Genomic DNA, 19,811 nt, shown 5'->3' with positions numbered 1-19,811 from the left:
AAAATACAGATGCTATAAGGAAAATAAACTTCACAAGATTTAGTGGGTTTTGACAAAGCTGGACATCTGTGGAAAAGCCATCAGGAGCAGCTCTCCCAGGTATGGCTGGAGAGGCTCGGGATCCCACGGCATCGCTTCCCTCCTCAACCCCTGGGCAGAGACACCCTCAGCTCTCCACAAACCTCAAATGTTGAATCTGTAGGCCTGAATGTGAGATTAAAACATTTGATCAAGTCACACGTTTTAAAGTTTTCAATATGTATTTTTGGATATGAAAGGAAAGCTACATCAAGGAGAAAACATTCAAGAGTTGCAAGCTTGTAACACTGTTCAAAAAACAATCTATCAACTGAAAGCAATTAATACAGTTACATGTCCTTTTCTGATCAACTAAGAGCCTTGATGAATTCAGGCCAGATTTCAAATTGGTCAGTGTTTGAGCAGAGCACTTGAGGGCACTGCTGTCAGAGATCATCTCTGAGGAGAGGAGGAGAAACGCCCTGATTTTTGGCACTACTAATGACACAAGTGGACATCAAAATGCAGCTTGGCAGGAACATTCCCCAGCCCCAAGGATTGCATTCAGCAGCAACACAGTGTGGCAAAAAGACTTTATAGGATCCTGAAAGAATGATGTGGAGGAAGCCTCTGTTACTCAGCTCCTCAGTCCACGCACAGCACCACATTAATGCAACCAAATCACTTCTTATCTGATTTCAGCTGAGTTTGAATCTATCAGTACCACAAATCCCATTTGTGCATGGAAACGGAACTCCTAAATCACAGCCAAGCTTAAAACCAAAACTACACCCTCACACCTAAGGGATGCAAACATCAACTTATCAACAAACTGAAACTAAACCCTTTTACCTGTTAAATTTCAGCATGTGTAAGACAGGTCTCCAAGTGCTGCAGAATTTTCTTTGGTGTAAAATGTCAGTGAGCAAAGCAAAGAGGGCTTGGCTCAGACAATTTTTTTTCTGGTAGGAAAGTAATGATCAGAAGGATTTTAGCTTCTCTGTACACTTTATTTGAAAAACTAAAGTGGTATCAAGCACCTCTCAGCCTTATAATAAAATGCTTCTATGTTGATTTTTTCCATTTTTCTTCCATTACTCCAATACAAAAAGCTTAGTAATGCAGTGTCATTAAAATTCAAACCCTACTTGATTAGCTTTTATATCTTCCAGTATTTAACAGACTCCATTTCAAAGGGTACCACGAAGTCTACTGACATTAACACTACATATAAACATCTATAATTTGGTAAATAAAAATGCAGTAACTCCAGGCTATGCAATCATGTGGAGGCCAAGTTACAGGAAAATGAACCATGTTTGGTCATTATTTCTGTTTAGTGTAACACTGAGGATTCCTCAGCTACGTTCCCTAATTTTATAATGCAAGGGAAATAAAATCCTCTCTAACTGGTAGGCAAAAAATGGCAGGAAAAACAGAAGTGTCATGGATGTGGTGGTTTATTTTGCTTTGCTTTTTATTCAATACAAAAAGTTTCCCGGATGAGAATGGAAAGCTTCCCAGCTTCAGTTCCAAGACTTTCACCCTCGTTTCTGACCTTTCCTCAGACATGTTCCAGTATAATCTGTAATCTACTACAGTCGGAAGAGGAAACAGCAGCGCCCTGGTGAGAAACGCTGCCTTGTGACCCGAGCAGAGAACCCAGCGGAAGCAATGCTGGCTCCCGGAGTCCTTGGAAGAGCCTGACAGACAAACGCAGTAACGGCCCGGGAAACACACCCAGCACCACGAGCCCTAATTACTGCCAAAGTGGGCTTTTGCTGTCATGTTTTGTTTTATTCGGTCCAACACGTGTTATCTTTCTTTGTAGAATGCTAGACATTTTCCTAGAAAAAGTCAGGAAATGAATTATTTTAGTTAACGATCGCCTCTCAATTAAAGTTACATTGCCATTTCCTTGAATTGTGTCCTATCAAATTTAAACTCATTTCACACCCTAACCCTCAATATTTCCAGTACAATTAGACCCATTAAAGGAGGAATATTATGTCTTAGCTCCTGTACACATATCATGTAGCTACTCAGAGCTAAACCTATCACTAACTTGCTTCCATTGGAATGGATGGGAGAAAATAACGCAGCCGGTTGTTTTTGTAACATTTAAATCCGTTTGATATGGAACCTTTGGAAACACAGCTGCACTAAATCTCACGGTCACCCTAAGAAAGAAGAGCTTGCTCTCTGCTTGCATCCAGGCAAGGCATGTGATGGTGACAGCTCCTAAGTCAGGGTGCTCAGCAGAGACGCACAAGCACCAGTCCAAGTGTCTCGGTCACTGCTGGGACAGAGTCCCCTGCCCTCTCACCCGAGCTCCTTGAACTTCAGCAACATCCACTCAAAATCTGAACATGGCCTCATAACAGTCCCTTCCTCCCTCTGGAGTTTTTCTACTATCTTCAGTTTCAGGAACTTTGTCCCTCAGTTATGAAGTGTCCCACTCACTGATACCCAATAATCTCCTCCTTTGCTCAGCAGAGAAGGAACTCCCATGACCCCTTTGCTGCCTGTGCCTCTACCTGGACAAAGACAGATTTCCTTAGAGAACAACCCCTCCACCACCACACACACAAGTCTGGCACAATAATCATCTTTTGGGACTTATTTAACTAAAAATACTGTTTATGCAAGGCTCAAGTCCATGTATGGGCAAAACTCGAAGTAAACCCAACCAAACTGGTTTGCCAGCTGCTGGCTCCAGGCTTTGAGCAGGCAGCGGCAGCAACGCTTCAGCTGGGCTGTCCCAGATGGTGTTACCAGCCAGAACAGCCAATCTGGCCACCCTCTGCTGGGTCCTCTCCAGCAAAGGCCAGGGCCAATTCCATCCTCTTTGAAACAGATCTTGCACCTTCAGCTCTCCACAGATGGGGAGAGTGCAAGGTTAGTTTCTTACAACTACTACAGGTATAGCTGCACAGTATGCTGCAAACAAGGAGCAGTGGCATCCTCCTCAGCATGTGGCTGTAAGCCAGCTCTGGGCCAGAGGCTGTGGCTACCACAGCTCTGCACTGGAGTTTGCAAACTCTTGAGAGGACAGGACTCTGAGCTCAGACTAACACTGCACTAATGAGGTTATCGTGCAGGCAGCCTCCGGGCGCTGGGGAGAGGCTCTGTTGCTCCGATTTCTTGCACATGGGAATTCTGCTAACACTGTCTGCTGGTGAATGATGAAGCGCTTGAGAAAACAAGAATGCACTATTGCTGCCCCTCGTTGTGTCCATCCATCATAATTCAGATCAGCACAGATTTCAATTCAAAGCCTTCTTTCAGAACGACTTCGAGATGCTTCAGCATTGTAAACTTTGGAAAATTTTGGTGTCTCAGACTTCTCTTCCAAATGATACAGAATAAAATTATCTTTATGAACTTAATGTTTTTTGTACTGAGACAGCAGAGTCAGAAAAACTCATCCGCTGCTCACAGAAACTGCAGAATGAACTGGCCTGGGAATTTCTGAAGGACATCTCTGTGTGCAAATGTGTTCGATGAGGAGATAGGGAAAGCTTAATGCCAGCCCCTTACCCAAAGGGTTTTTTGATTTTATTTTGATGATAAACTACATGTTAATACATCTGTGAGTTTTTAATCCTCACTTTTCCATCTCTGCCTTATTTTCCCTCCGGTTGCAACCATAAGAACAAATATTTTAGCATCTGAATTCAATCCCGGTTGAATACACGAGATTTATCCCAAGTTATGTGGAAAAAAAAAAAAGTGCCTTGAGAACCACTGCATTTGAGAACTTGATAATAATATCCATGGGTAATTATAATAAATGGCTTGTCTGAAACACCCATAGGATAGGAACTGAAGCAATCTGTCCCTCTTGCACCCACCACACACCCTTGGCAGCTCTGCTCTTTTACCCATGACCGTTGAGGATGTTTTCTGGCTCCGTGACAGCATCGTGACTCAGGTCATGAGAAGTGTCAAAGATGCATTTCCTTGAGATGGGAAAAAGCAACTGATTTTAACAGCCCACAAGGGCTAAGTGAAAAAGAATAAGCTCAATCAGCATATTTAAGGGTAAAGATAAACCTTTTAAAAGATAGAAGTATATTTTACTTCTAATCTTAAGGCTTACGTTTCTTTCCATAAAGTGTTTACATTTTTCAGGCTACCAAAGATGCACAGTTGATTAAATGCCTTACTTAAGAATAATAAACTGGGGGAAAAAAAAAAAAAAAAAAAAAAGAGGGCAGCAAGGGCAACACCCATTTACTGCATAATCCATCACCAATCATATAGACAGAGAGTCTGATTCAGGCTGCAGACACCAGGGAGCAGCCCTGGATTCCCAGAATACCCACTGCCAGGGGAAGCAGAAGGTGTTTGGGCTTCAACTCAGCATGTCCATCAGATAAAATGATTGTTCCCACCAGCTCTTGCCCCATTCCTTCCCCTCGCTGGTTACTTACACAGAGCTTCACATGCTTTCACCTTCCCTCATGCCAAACCTCCCTTGTCATGCAACACCCTCCATACTTAAACCTCCTCCTTCAGCTGACACAGTCTCTTGAAAAACTCTAGATTCTACTTTCTCACCTTCTGATCCAACATATTACAGGCTTGTATCAGGTGAGCAAAGCTACTTTCTGTCATTTCACTGATGGCAGCTCCCTTGAACCACTTACATTCCTTGACCTACCAACAAATGTCTGGACTGCAGTGTCTCCTCTGTGCTAGTCCACTCTTCTCCTGACCTAATTCCAGCCTTTCCCCTTTGTGCTTTGGCCATGAACCATGCAGAGAATCTTTCCTGCGTCACTCCTTCAGTGACCAACTCCTTTCAGCTGCGCTGTTACTCCAAATCTCGATCCTAGCGATGGTTTTTACGCTGATCACACCCATTTCAGCTGCACACAAGTGTGCCTAACTGTCTGAACTGAGGCACTGAGAAAATGTAAATTTGAGCATGTTCCTTCGCATGGATCATTAATATCATTATTTATCAATTTCCAATTGACAACCCGATCAAAACACTGCATCAACTTCAGGATGTCATTACTACCTGCAGTGTACAAAAAGGAAATGCACTAGCCTGTCTTTTATGTACCTGGTTAGCTGGGGAGATTTGTGGATGGAAAAACACCGGTTTACTGTAAACTAACAGGGAGTAATCAAAGGAACAATTGAAATAACCATAGAATTACAAACTGTCATTCAGTAAGTCGTTTTCAGATAAACACTTAAAATTCCAGTTACCACTTTGTGGACTCCCGCAGTACCTGACTCTGACACATCAGCACTTGACCCTCTCAAAATTTCCTTCCATTTGATGTTACCAAGACTGAAATCATCCATCCTGACAGGAAAACTTCAGTGGGACGCTCACATCTGTGGTAATCCCACTCCTCTCTGCCTTCCCCTCTCCCTTCACCTCGTGATCCATCTCTGCCATCACGGTCTCCTGTGTGCTGCCGATTATTTCCCCTCTGTCTGTCTACCCACAACCTCTCCAAAACTGTTTGCTCTGACCGCTGCTACAGCATTTGCTGTGCTAAATCACTCAGTCATAGATTTTTACACTCCCTATTTCCAGAGCTGCAATTCCCTTCTGATGTCCGTCCCCTTCAATTTTCAATCTATCTGGAATATCTGAAACTTCTCTTTCAAATATCAACTCAAACATGCCCCAGTCTTCGATCTACGCTGTTTACAAAAACCTGCTTCAGAAACACTTGATGTACAGACACGAACTTCCCTTGTGACAGAATTTATCAGTCTACTTCCCTACTTATCTGAAGGGAATGGATCTTTTCCTTCCACTTCAGAAACTATCCAAAATACACCACCCGCTTCTTTCACTCCACTGATTCTCTATCAAATACAAAAACAAACAAACAAACAAAACAAACAAACAAAAGGCAAAAAAAAAAAGAGGGGGGGGGTGGGGAGAAAGGCAGCAAAAACACAGCTTCCTTAAACCCAGTAAGCTGCTGGCCACTTCCCAAACTGGTGATTCCAGCTCTTCCCACCTCTTCTCCCAGCCCTACACCTGGGACCTTCCATCGCCACCACCGGGACTGATTAAGAAAGAAAGAATCATCACAGAATCACAGAATGGTCTCTAAAAGTCACTACCAGGTAAATTAATTTTGGGGGTTTTTTCTCAACTGCCTTAAAACCGTGAAGAGAAACTTCAAGTGAAGTTGTGAAGAGAATCGCTCAATGCTTCGGCCAGCACAGAGAATATGGACGGTTTATATTTGTAAATAAATAAATAAATATTTACGATGCCCATGCAAGCAGCTCAGTGCCTGTGTAGTGAAAAAGAGAGGGGTTTATCCTCATCGCCACCATTTATCCGTGTTACGGCGCTACCACGCCAGGTCCCCCCCTCAGGGCCGGCCCCGCCTGAGGCGCCATGGCCGGGGAGAGGGCGCCCCCTGCAGGCCGCGGCGGGTGAGACGGGAGCTCTGAGGGAGCCGGCGCGGCCGGGGCGAAATCTGCGCTAAGAAACGGAGCCGCAAAAGGAATCATTTGAAATTATTTGAAATTATGCTTAAATTTAAAAAGAGACGAGTGTGACGCTGTGGAGAAACGCGACAGTGACACAAATAGGAATGTTAAAAGCACGATAAAACAATGCGGGCCGATGCTGCAGCTCGCTCTTGTTTCCGCGCAAACTGTTTCTACTGTGAGACGCTACAAAGAGAAAAATTAAACTTAATAGAGAGTTTTTCCGAGAACCGTTGTCAGCTCGTGTTCACAGCGTTTCGTGAAGGAACTGCCCTCCAGTGCTTTAAGTTATTATACAGTTAATTTTCTTTGAAACTATTTTTGTCTGCCTCTCTCTAAATAGGTGGTTTCTTAAGTGAGTGTTACTTAAAGGAAACCAATCTGTTTTTCAGGAAGGGCTGATGATGTCAGTCCTTTCAACTCTGCTTTCCCATAAGAATTCTTCTAGTAAAAGGAGTTTCACTCTGGGAAATAGTGAAAAGTAACGTGAAAATATGTAAAGCATCTCAGGCTGCATGTTTATCAAACTTCCAGTTTTACGCTTGGATTTTAATCACGTTGCGATTGTGACAAATGAAGGAAAAGCAAGAGAAAACCATTTGGTTTTTAAACTTAGAAAAGATTTTGCAATGAAAAACGTGCCATACTAAAATATTTATAAAGAGAAAATTACAAGCCTGAATGCACTGTATCAAGAACAACATGATTTTTAAATAATTCTAAATTTATATACTCCCTCTCAGCATCGGTATTAAATCTGAAACAGAACCACGGCGTACTATGAACAGTTTTTTGGCAAATAAATAAATACTTCAATCCCCAATGAAATGCAAGGCAAATTCAGAGAGTATCATATTATTATGGAATATTTTTAGTAGGTGTGGATGTGTAGCTGTAGATCCAATGTTAACTTACTGGATTATTATTTGTTCTGGTGCTGGAAATTCCTGCAGCCAACAACAGAGAAAACCGAGTGAGCAGAGCTACACAGACTTTATTTCACTTACTGACCATGCAAGAATTAATAACATTCTGTAAATTTTAATTTGCAGGATTAAAATAATTGGAGCTATGTGCAGTTTTCAACCGTCCAAGTAAAGCATTGCATTTTTACAGCTAAATGTTCCTTGCTATTCACATGTGTCCTGAAGAGAACACGGAGAAGTTTGCAACACCAAGGACATTGCTCTGCTTTAATTCACCCTTTAATCCTCACAGCGTACCTGTCAGACAGGTAAGGACCATAAACCCAATTTTATACAAGTGAAATGGTCACATAAGGCCATATTTTACCCTAATGTTCACCCCAACAACTAACCGATGTAGTAATAGTCTTATAATAGTAAAAGCCCATAAAAGGATCCCGACATAACTCAGATATTCCTGACAACACACTCTGGCAATCCAAGGGAATGACAAAAATACAACCTCGCTGCATTAAGAGACAGAACAGCCCAAACAAAATCTCTGTCAGCTATAAAAGGTGCAAAGGAAATATCTCTTTATCATCCTCTATTTAACAGTTTACTTCATTCTGCTGGAAAGAACAAAGCCAAACAATGATTCATTTGGAAATGAAATCATCCCTACCCCCAGCAAAGGCTGACATTGTGTGGGTAAACAGTCCTAGGGTGCTCCAACACAATGTAAATAGATTGTCTTGCTACTATATACACAGCAAACAGTTTCATTTTGAGACTAGGAGGAAAAAAACAAGTGAGAAAAATACGACAGAGCCCGAGCTCTGAAAATATTTACAAGAACAAAAGCTAATCACAAGTTTCTATCAATAAGTTACAATTGCTAAGCAAAAGGGAAGATAAACCAGTGCAGTCTTTTGGCCTAAGGAATACCAGCAGAAAGATTAAAAGCAGTTTTTTCATGTAGGGTTTACTGACAACTGGAAAAGATGTAAGAGGAAAATCGTGATGACGTGACTCCACACAGAAAAATCCTCCAGTTTGCCACAATCTCCTCTGAATCAGTCACTTAATCAACACCTTGTCCCAGAGCAATGGTTCTCTCCAGGACACGGTCTCTAGCTTTATTTCCATCATAATCATCTGCACTTAGAGGGGTGATTAAGGAACATAACAGTTATTCTTCTTGAAGAAAGCTGCAAAATTAAAGTCATTCCACACGCGGGGAACACAGATTTTTACTGTTGTCACACAGCAGAGAGCTGACAGACAAAATCAGCTGAATAAAATTCAAGGGTTGCAGAGCAAGTTAGAAGTAAAGCAAAGAATTAAACCCAGAACTGCTCTTTTCTGTTTCGAGTACTCGTTTACACTTCTGTCACCAGACTGCCTCGACTCCTCCAAACAACAATAATTTAACATTATAATATGGTAAGGAGCTGTTACAATCTGAGTAAACACATCTTAGCTCACAAATTAAAATAATCATCGGTCTCTGACTAATCCTGCTGCCACACACACACACACACACACAATCCCTCTGCTGAAAGTTGCTCCGAACTTCAGGAGTCTTTTACAAGTTGATGATAAATGGCTTTTTATAAAAAGCTTAGAATAGGGTTCAATATCCTGCCTGCCTTCAGCCAGGGGAACTGAAAGGTTACTGAAATGAAAAAGCAGCAATAAAATTACTGAAAATATTACAGTTCTTTACCAAATGGACTCTTTCAAACTCAACTATTTTTTTTCCTAATTTTTTTAAGGCATCTGTGCTAACTCCTCTACAAATCCCCACAAATTTCTCATGGAAAACGTTCATATGAAGTTTTGCAACCAACACACAATCACAGCACGTGTCCAACTTCTGCACTGCGGAAGTGATGAGCACAATCTGTGTGAAGTCCTCCAGAAATCAAAGTCACCTTCCTGCCTTAATTCTCAGCACCCATGTGCAGACTTCCAGTGGAGCTGTTTGTTTAAACAGAGCTAATTTTCAAGCAGTGATGGCTGCACAGAGATCTTGAAAGAAATCTGATTTATTATCTTTCAAGACAGACATCTGCAAACTGAAGGCCCAGAACTCTTGAGACACTCCCCTAAAAGCTGCTGCCTTTCTCTGTGACTCGTCCATGCACGCCTGTCTCCTACCTCCACCACTGAGCATCCTGAAACTGCTGATTCTTCTTTTTAAAAAGTGTCAAATCTATTCAAAACTTCAAATGTACCTCAGAGGATTGTAAAGGCAACAACTTACTGCAATTTCCCTTGACAGAAAATAGAATTGGCTGGGTGATAGCCACACAAATTGACAGTTCCTTCCTCTTCTCTCCATGATGTTCACAGTTACAAGCAGTTGGATGTGCCATAGCAAACCTTTGGAGCACTCCCCAGCCTGTTTCAGGCTGAGCTGCTGTACAGAGATGAGAGAAAGACAAATAGTAGATACACAACTGTCTCCAAAGAGGAAGAAAGTTCAGAGCACGTTTTGGGTGCCTTCCAGTGGCTCCAGGCAGAAGAGGATAGCTCCAGAACAGCCACGCACAAACCTTTGTTCAGAGAAGTCCAAAGAAAGGCAAAAATAGAGAGGGCTGTTCTGAGACAAGTCTGGTTCCCTCAATAACCATCAAGTCATAAAACAGTTCCTTTGATTCAGAAATCCCACAAAGGTTCTCTCTATAGCAGAAAGCCCAGCACATAGTTGGGCTTTCACAAGAGCTCCTAATCCTGCTCATAATTAGGGAAGAGGGACTGTTCCTGGCCATTTTTAATACTCTCAGACTGGAAAAGGGTGCCTACCCCAAACAAACTGCTATTCAAACTTTCACTTCCATGGAACTTGTGACTTACTCTCAACAGAAAGGAGGCATAAGGATGCAGCAAATCCTGAATGCAAACAAAACAGCTTCTAGCACAGACCTCATGAAAGAGGAAGGCTGAAAGAAAAGACAAGACTGGAAAAGCTGTGACATTGATAATTTTTGAACATTTTTTGAAGCTCCCCTTCACATCCTTCGAGTTTCTCCAAGGCACATCCACCACAGGAACAGCATGGACAGATCAATTTTTACAGATTGTTTTACCTTTACACATTATTTGTCACGTTGTTCCCACACACACACACAAAAAGCAGACACAAATCTGTGCCATCAGCTTCCCACTGCCTTGTTCCCACATTTCTCCTCGAGCAGTATTTACTGTAGATATCCAGATGTGATTTGTGATCATCAAGGCAAATGAGCAATGAGAATTTTAGGCAAGAAAATTCTTTGAATACAGACCAGTTTACTGACTGTATGCTACATGGAAACAAAACTTGAAACCTAAAGACCCTCAACCTTTCAGTTTTGAGTAGAAATTATTAACACACCTCTGACAGCATCATTTACTTAAAGCAAGCTGCAAAACTAGATCTTTCCAAAATGCTTCCACCTTGGCTTATTCCTGCAGTATCTGCATACATAATATACTTTTGCACAATACCTACAACATTTTATGAAATTCATGTTCTCCTCATGATGGAAAGAAAGGAAGAGAGTGGATTTACCATGGAGAGGTGAGCCAGAGGGGCTGCTGGACAGGCCGGGCACGGGGCTGCAGCGTCCGCCCTGCTTCGACGTCAGCTCCTGCTCGATCTCCTCCAGCCCCGCGCTCTTCTGGAAGCGGCTCATGCGATTGACCACCCGTGGGGACATGTGAGTCCTGACACAGGGCTGGCCTCCGTAGGGATTGATGGGGAAAACATGGGAAGTGCCTCGGAGTGTGCTGACCACCACCCAGCGGCAGTCGTGGCTGAAGGAGATATCCTGTACCTGGAAAAGAGGTGACAGGGGAATGAAGCCACCAACGTGCACACCTCCAACACAGGGGTCGTGTCTCAAACACAAATCTGAACTGGAAATGGGAAAAAAAGCCCTCACATTTAGGTAATAAATTGAATTTTGGTGCATTTATCAATGAATTTAGTATTCAGCATATACACTGTAATTCACAGTTCCAAACTTTTCAAAATATTCTGAGATTATGACAACAGACCATGCTGCAAAGGGCTGCAGAAAGCCACAAGATCTTGATGTAGTTTTCAAACAGAATTTTGTTCTAAAAAGAGCTGGGAAATTGTTTCAATTACATGTTTTGTATTTGCTTGTTTAATCTTCAGAGATTGCCCAAAAACGGGAAAAGGGAGGGATGACAAGAAATGAGAGAGATCTCACCACTGGGCCTGATTTTGAAAAATACTGGCACAAGTCTTATTTTAGCTTAAAATGGTCAGTTTTGAAGCAAATATAACAATATAGTTAAACATTTTCCACTACAGTTACTCCTTGCATAGATCTCAGATACGAAGTCCAGAAGGATTTAATTCTCTTTCAAGTGTTCTTTACACAACGCTTTGATGGAAAGCGAATTCTTGTTCCTGAAGGAATGCTTTAAAAGAGAGATTAAAGTTTGTTTCCAAGCCCGTCCTGGCAGACAACTCAAGAAAACAAGTAGTTGAAGTTAAAATGATTTATCATAGAGAAAAAAAGTCCTGAAACAATTCTTCCAAAAATGTTTTTAAAGGTAAAAGCTGACTAAAAGGAACCATGGGCACAAGTGGGATTTACCACAGCAAACAAACATACAGACGAAGGATTAGTTTTCATTATATTATTAAACAGCATAAACAAAATAAAATTCTTTAAGATTTCACTGAAGCCAGTTTTACAATGCACTAGGTACTCAAATTGGAATAAACACTGATAAAATCTTGACAAATATTCCAGAAATGCACTCCAGCTATTCCAGACAAAAGCAGCAAAGTATTCATCGAAGTGCAAGTTTCCAACAGAGCCTGAAGCCTCGGAGATAAAAAAAGGATTTAAGTCTGGTGACTTGTGACAAGATATTTGATTGACAGACTGCCACTACACAAAATGCCTCACCAACATTCCCGAGATCAACTAAAACCAGCGCTACACACCTGCTCCTTTCAGGGCTGGTGACATCCCCAAACGAGCTGCCAAGGAGGCAGCTCAGCGAGCTCCCAAACCTGACAGCTTTGGCACTTCCAGGATTCAGCTCTGAAACACCTACAGTGCAGCACTCGGAGCTCCGAGTTTGCTTACAAAGTGTTTCACCTTAACAGATTGCTTAGAAGGGATTAGAGACCCCACAGGGATTAATAAGGGCTCCAAAAAAAAAAAAAAAACCCAAAGGCTGTGGAGTCAGGGAAAACGATGGCACCGAGAGAATTTCAGTACTTGCTGTTAAAGTGGCAAATTCTCCTGGTCAAAACCAAACATATGAACTGTGTAGAAACTGCCACTCTCAGTTACAACAGAACCATGAGATGACAGAGAAAAAATTCCATCTCACTGTAGCATGCAACAAAACTGTGTGTTTCTACTTTAGTACTCAGTTTCCAGTTGGCACCCTGGGGGTTGTGTTCTTTCAAAAACTACACACAACAGCCATGGCAAATGACAACCCCAGCCAAGAAACTGGGAAACAATCACTACAGGATGTTTTTTTGGTTTTTTTTTCTCAGTGTAAACATTACATAGAAAAAAAAAGTATTCCTGATCTACAGGAAGAAAGTGTGGAACTCCATAATCCCAAATGCTCTCTTTAAAAACGCACTCACAAACACTGGCTGCAGTGGCCATGGCTGCCTAAAACACGGCTGAAACCACAAAGGCAGAAGGGTTCTAATGCTCAGGAATAACATGGTAAAAGCATTGACAGAAGAGTGTGCAATGAATTAAGATTTACAGGAGCAGAGCTATGAAACCCTGCTCAGCAGTGGCACAGAGTATTTTGGAAGCTGCTGCTCCATGTGATTCACCTACTGCTCACTGGTCTCCAACACGGCCTCGTTTGTCTTTCACAGATACAGGAGGAGCAGCAGAACCACAGGCACTCCAAGGAGGTGATTCAGAGAATATTTCCAATTCCAAGGGCATGAATTGAACACGCTCACAGCAAACCAGCACAAACCCATCTGTACAACGCGAAGGAGCCCGTGACTCCCCAGAAGAACTGGAAGATGGCATGGACCAAGCTGAAAGGACAATGCTCATCGTGGCAGTCTCAGAAACAGCTTCAAAAATCAGCTGTGTCCATGAATAAAGCCCTATAAATTATGCCCTGGGCCGTGCTGTTCCCCACCACGTTCCTGTACATTATGCTGAGTTCTTGACTGCTCAGAGTATAAACAAACTGCACAGTGGCCCATTAGTGGTTTTCAAGTTTATGCTAAGCGTTGCAGTTTATTGCTGTTCTTTAGGTTAATGTACTATTATTTCATGTATTTATAATATATTTCTGGATTTGTTGTTAATTATGATGTAATGTTTAGATACCAAAGATCAATCAAGACCCCATAGTGTTTACAGATATATGTTAATAAAGTACAAAGTACACCAAATCTCTCACGATGAAAAGTTTATTCTATAGCTCAAGGTCAATGTCACATTTAACACTCACGTCTGTATTTTAAAATTTTATCTATCCTCTTCTGTCTGGACCAGTAAAGGGAGTTACAGACCTGAGATTTTGTTTAATTTGGGAACCCCTAAGATGTTTTCAAATTCTTTTCAGTCCCAGACTCTCCAGCTTTCTTGCAGGCTCCCTTCATGTACTGGAAGGCCACAAATGCACCACTCCAAAGCCTCCTCTTTTCCAGGCTGAACAATCCCAATTCTCTTAGCCTTTCCTTATATGAGAGGGGCTCCAGCCCTACAAACATTTTGGTGGCCTCCTCTGGACTTCCTCCAAAAGGTCAGTGTGCTTCCTGTCTTCTCCTGTTTCCCTCCTATTAGTCTTCTATGCTTCTTTATAACTTCCACTTCTCTATTTCCCGGTGCTTTGAACATTATGACGTAAAATCCTCCAGAATGTAGCTACCACTCAGAGCCTGCCCTGAATGACACAGTCAGGTAATTTAATACAGAGACTCCTCCAAGGACATGGCACATGTCAACAGCTCCACTGAGGATCAGCTTTCAATACTGTACAGCTCAAAAAATAATTTCTGATATTACAGATCACAGGATGGGTTGTGTTGGAAGGGGCCACAGAACAAGGTCAGCCCAGAGCACCTGGCACAGGACTGTGTCCAGGTGATTCACATAACAGAAAGCCAACCTCACAATGCTGAACCCTGGATTTGAGTAATAATGATCAGAAATAAACCACATTTTGATCTTCCTAGCACTCTTTTTTTCCTTCCTAGCACCCCTCTGTCAGTCGTGTGGAGTTATACCAGGTGCAATCTGTATATTCTTGTGCATTTTACTGCATTTAATTAAACGTGGAGAGTGGGACCAGCAGTGCTGCAACAGGAACGTGACCTGTTCATGATCACTGTGCTGTGTCACAGAGAAAAAACACCCTGATTTGAAGCACAGGACTCAAGTATTGAATTATGCTGTGCAGGGAGATGGCAGAAAGAAAAAACCAGTATCATTAAGCAATGAGAAAGAGCAGCAGTCCCGAGGAGGTAAGGGTCAAAATAAATTAGAAAACTGGTCTGTATGTGAATTTTTTTGGCTGAGAAAATTAAGGAAATGATGTAGCAACAAACATAAATGAAAAAATAATAAAATCATGGTCTACACAATATGATTTATCAGACCCACACAGACCCAACTGTGTCTCCCCATGTCCTCAACACTGATTTCAGTTGTGTAAAAGCAAGGGCAGAATGTGGGCACAGTGAGAGATTCACGTGGGGCCTTTAAGCAGAGCTGAGCTCTGTACCAGTAACTGGTAAATGCCACTGCTCAGGGCTCCATCTCCCCAGGGCAGCCAAGCCACTTCTGACTGCAGCAGCTTCTTCTTGTCAGCTCTCATCCGACACTGACCAACTTCCCCAAACCAATCTTGGATTATTTCAAGCCCATTCCCAGCTTCTTTCCTAGAAATAAGAAAGTCTTCCTAGCTTACAGAGTCTATTTCAATATCCAACTATGAGCATGTCACAGACAGGAAGGAATTCCTCGTGGCCATGGAGATTCACATCCAATATCTGGAAGTTGTTCCAATGTTTCACTACCTGGGCACAGGGTGTGACACAACCTTGAGCAGTGTCTGTGGAATCACATCACTGAAACATCTCTGCATTCCCTGGAAAAGCATCACATCAGTGTGCAGCCAGGCTGGAATGTTTTTATCATTCCCTGTTTACCTTCTCCCACTGAAGTCAGTCCTAGCTGCAGTTTGGGAGTGGGAATAACAAAAGTCTGACAGAGTAAAGGATTACAGAGGAGCTGGCCAGCAGCCAGCTGATGCTATCGTTCCGTTTATTTGTCCTAGGCTGAGATAATGCTGTTTTCAGGGATTTTGTTTTTGCTGTTTACAATTTCAGATCAAAGAGAAAGGATCATCAGGTGACAGGCTAACTTTCATCTGCAAGTAAATGAGCTTCCTCAGTTCAGAACATGCTATGCCTTCATTAAAAACCTTCTAGAATGCTCTTGGGTAAAAATATGAGTGAAGTAAGTGTTGCCTCACAATGCAAGAGTTGGAGGACAAGAAAATGTATCCTTAACCAAAATGTGCAGGACATACACGTGCACATTTCTCCTCTTTACAGCTGAACTGTGCAAGCACAGGTCCTCTGAGAGGTTCAGCTCTCTCTGACTCAGTAAAATACAACCAGCCCTTGCAATGGACCTTCCTGGTGTTACTCTGTGCTGCTTTTTGTCCTCTTAAGGGAAGAAAATACAAAAACTAGAGCACAAGTGGCACTCAAAGGCTAAAATATCTCAGTCTGGTACAACCAAACAGGGACTTCTGTCTGTGTTTGCAGAACAGTGACTTTGAACACTGTGACCTTGGGACTCAGTGAATTATCTGAGCACTTCACATTCTGCCATGGTCATTGTCTTCACAGTTCCCTTCTGAGGCAGAGGTCCACCTTCCATCCCACCCCATCTTCATCTGAGTCACAAAAAGGAGATTTTGGGAAAAGTGGGGTGAAGCTCTGTCAGCCAAAATCTCACATAGAAAAGCAGAGCTGATTTCAGCAGGGACATTAAAATCCCACATATAACATGGCCATAATGATGATGGTTAAACAATTTATAATGGGTACTAGCTAAACAAATCCTGACACTGATAATCACTCATGTCCATCAACACAAATTAGAACTTTTTATAGCTCCAGTACAGAAGGTGACCTTTAAGACCATTGGCCTTGATTCACAGTTAGTTTTAAAACAGGGGAAAAAAAAAAAGAAAAAAGGAAAAAGGTCTGGTAGCAAATGTATAAATACTGTTCTAACCAGACAGGAGGCACAGAGGCTCCCAGTGTGGGCTGCACTGAGAGTTTTACATTGAACAGTCTCCAAAATTCTCTAATGCTCCTCATACATGAAATTCACAAAACAAAAGAGCAGCACCAGCAAACTCCCCTCTTATTGAACAGCTAGAAGTGCTGTTATTCCAAAAGAAAAAAGTAAACCAATCCCTCAAATTATAGAAATATTTCAAACTATGTGTGTTGAGAATCTCAGGTACCAATGCAGTATTGTTTAATTATCCAGGGAGCTGTGAAATCCACCAACACACCTCAGACTGGTTAGAATTTTCTCCATTTTATGCCACTCCAAAAGCTATACTGTTCACATCCCAAATGAAAACTGTGTGGCAAACTAGGAAAAAATTTTACTATGTTGATTCTGAGAATTTTAATGCAATGCTTTCACAGAGATGCTAATACTATATCCCAAAAAAACATGTATCAATAAGGGTTCCTTCTCTAAAACATGTTCTGTTTGGTTTCCAATGTGTGCCTTGAAAACAAATTTATCAGCTGTAAAAACCAGAAGAACATCTTTGTTCCTCATGACTGAAGTCCTGTGCTTTGGGTTTCAATATTGAGTCTTTGTATGAAGGGAGAACAAAAATAACTCTAAAACATTAAACACATTATAGAACGTGCCCAAGCAGATGGCAGAGTATGTATATACACACAGATCTCACTGCTCTTTGTAATATTTATAAAAATTACTTGTTAGTACTATATATATTATCCCAAATGAACAGTTTTTCCTAATTTCCTCTCACTTTCCAGACTGGTTATTCCTTCTTATAGCAAACCATTGCCTGTAACAGCAATTCCACTTTTCTAGAATGGTAGCAGGAAAGCTTTAGAGTATTTAAACTACCAGAAATGCAAATTCATCCAGACCAAAAATTGATCAACCACTGCTACATTCAATAAGTCTTTCACATTCCACTTGTTACAAAGGTATGGTGAGAAACTTGAAAGAAACTGCTCAACTCCCAGGGAAAGAAAAGGTTTGAAGGAACTGTGATCAGGTACCAGAAGCAGGCGAGCTCCCAGTGCCAGGGTGATAATCCCAGAGCCCCAGGCTGTCCCTGTCACAGTGCTTTACATCTGCCAGGCTGCCACAAGCCTGTGCTGCCCGTGTGTAATTGCATCAGCAAGTGCAACACTCATTTCTTACCCTGTGGTGACATTTTTATTTATTCCTGTATTTAAAGCAGGTTCCTCAGCAGCTCCTCAGTGCTCCAAAGGTGAGGCTCTGCTGTGAAGGACTCAAGCAGAACTCGCTGCTGCCACAGCCCTGCCAGTGAGAGCAGATCCCTGTTCCCCACCTCACAGCAAATCACTTCACTGAGCATTGCTTAAAATACAATTCCAGACTTCCCCACCCTTGGATAATATCCTAACTCAGCCCTGCATCTCTGAGAGGGGGATTTTTCAACAGGGAAGTTAAACTGGGGAGTCTCTGCAGGTTCCCCCACTGTGCTAAGAAAAGTTAATCACAGCCTTTTGATTAACTCTTCCTTTCAACTCTTTAATTGTCTGTCTGTGGCTTTTACCACCAGAGCCAGGCAAACGCTGACAGTTCCTTCACGGGCACGAGACAAATGTTGAACATGTTACATGAGAAAAGGTTAAGTGCAAACACAGCCAATAATCGGGGCTCTTTGGAGGCAGTGCCAGATCTGAATAAATCTGACAGCACCTCATTGCAAAGGGCAAGAATTTATTATTGTCCAGGTTAAACGCTCTGCTCTTATCCCTTCTGTGGCTGGAGCACAAGAAAGGCTCTTTGTGTGCTGAAACAAACATTAAAGTGCCAACATACACAGAATGTATAAGGTGTCTGGGGATTATTCTTCAGCAAAGAGTTTCACTTACTTTGGCTTCGGTCTCTCCCCTGTGAAGTGTGTACAAGTGATGGACGGCACTTTGTGACGATGACCAAGGATGTGTCAGGATTTGGAAAACATGGAAATCATGGCCTAATGTGTCAGTGGTGACCAGCAACATCCCTGGGGGAAAAAAGAAAAAAATAGAAACACAAAAGATTAATCGTTGCAAAAGAAGAGGCTTAAAGTGTCTGTCTAAAAAACACTGAGTGTGGCTTACATTTGGGGTTTGGAAACAGAAGAATACACAGAAAATTATTGAAATGAAAGGGATTCACCTCATAAAAATGAATCAGGACTTCAACTGAAATCATAATCACAGTACCATGACTTAATATATTAAGATAGTATTACAACACAAATCTATAAAAAACATCTGAAAAATCTGAATATTCCAAGTAAATCTGGGAACTGTGTGGCCAATATGAAGCATTGAAGTGATGGATGTTATAGCAAAACCCCAAAATGCTCTTCCCTGGGCAAGAGCCAGTCTAAAAAAGATTGATGTCTCCACAATAACAATTTTTGGAAGAAGAGATTATCAAAATCCAGCCAAAACAGCCCATAACAAAACAATCCTGAAGAAGCATCTTCCCTATAAATGAAAGAATCTCTCTAATTTGTTGGTGAAAAGCAGAGTTGAGAGCTTTCAAATTAAACACTAAATGAGGTACCAGGTTCATTGAAAACAGGTCACTGGTGGAGGTACTGAAATGATTCAATTAGATCAGCAGAACCACAGTAACTTACATTTGCTATTTACTTTTTTATCCCACAGTGTCTAAGCCCACAACCCAGTTTTAAACATTTACAAAGATACTTGAAGTCAATTTGCCATAAATTTATACAAGTTTATACAAAAAAAAAAAAGTATTTTTGCACATACAAGGAAAATACAGCATCATGGCAGAGCTTAGGATTACAGTAACAAACTACAGGTTTTTTTCTGTTATTAATGAAATTTAATAGGTTATCACCCAAAGTAACCCTCTGACATTTAGTTAACATCAAGTGTAAAGTGATTTTAGCAGTTTAATAGTGACATTCTAAATAATTTTCAAGATTCCCATCTATTAAAGAAAAAACAGGAATTCCACTCACGTCTGTTGCAACATTTCTCCACATAAAGCACAACTGAAATCTTTTATCCTGCAGGAAGAAAACTTAGTCCCCATGACACTTATTCAGAGGATAAATTGTTATCTTATTTCTGCCATAAATGAGTGT

At 41.6% G+C, this 19,811-nt stretch overlaps 1 protein-coding gene across 12 annotated transcripts in view; it reads right to left on the bottom strand.

Moving 5' to 3' along the window:
* The window catches only part of BCAS3 (BCAS3 microtubule associated cell migration factor), a 300,833-nt gene that overhangs the window by 209,858 nt on the left and 71,164 nt on the right, over window positions 1-19,811 (bottom strand). For all 12 annotated transcript variants that reach the window (XR_005954169.1, XM_041425421.1, XM_041425419.1 and 9 more), the window contains 2 exons: window positions 18,574-18,707; window positions 10,963-11,227 (listed from right to left, as the gene is read on the bottom strand). Coding sequence is in view for 11 of the 12 variants with exons in the window: in XM_041425421.1 (XP_041281355.1) it covers window positions 10,963-11,227; window positions 18,574-18,707 (399 nt within the window). In the remaining variant the exon portion in view is untranslated. The remainder of the gene's footprint in view (window positions 1-10,962; window positions 11,228-18,573; window positions 18,708-19,811) is intronic.

This window comes from Onychostruthus taczanowskii, unplaced genomic scaffold (genome assembly GCF_017590055.1).
Source record: "Onychostruthus taczanowskii isolate IOZ18803 unplaced genomic scaffold, ASM1759005v1 scaffold89, whole genome shotgun sequence".
Classification (NCBI taxonomy): domain Eukaryota; kingdom Metazoa; phylum Chordata; class Aves; order Passeriformes; family Passeridae; genus Onychostruthus; species Onychostruthus taczanowskii.
Note: the sequence above shows the minus strand (reverse complement) of the source record. Positions and strands in the feature narration are given on the sequence as shown.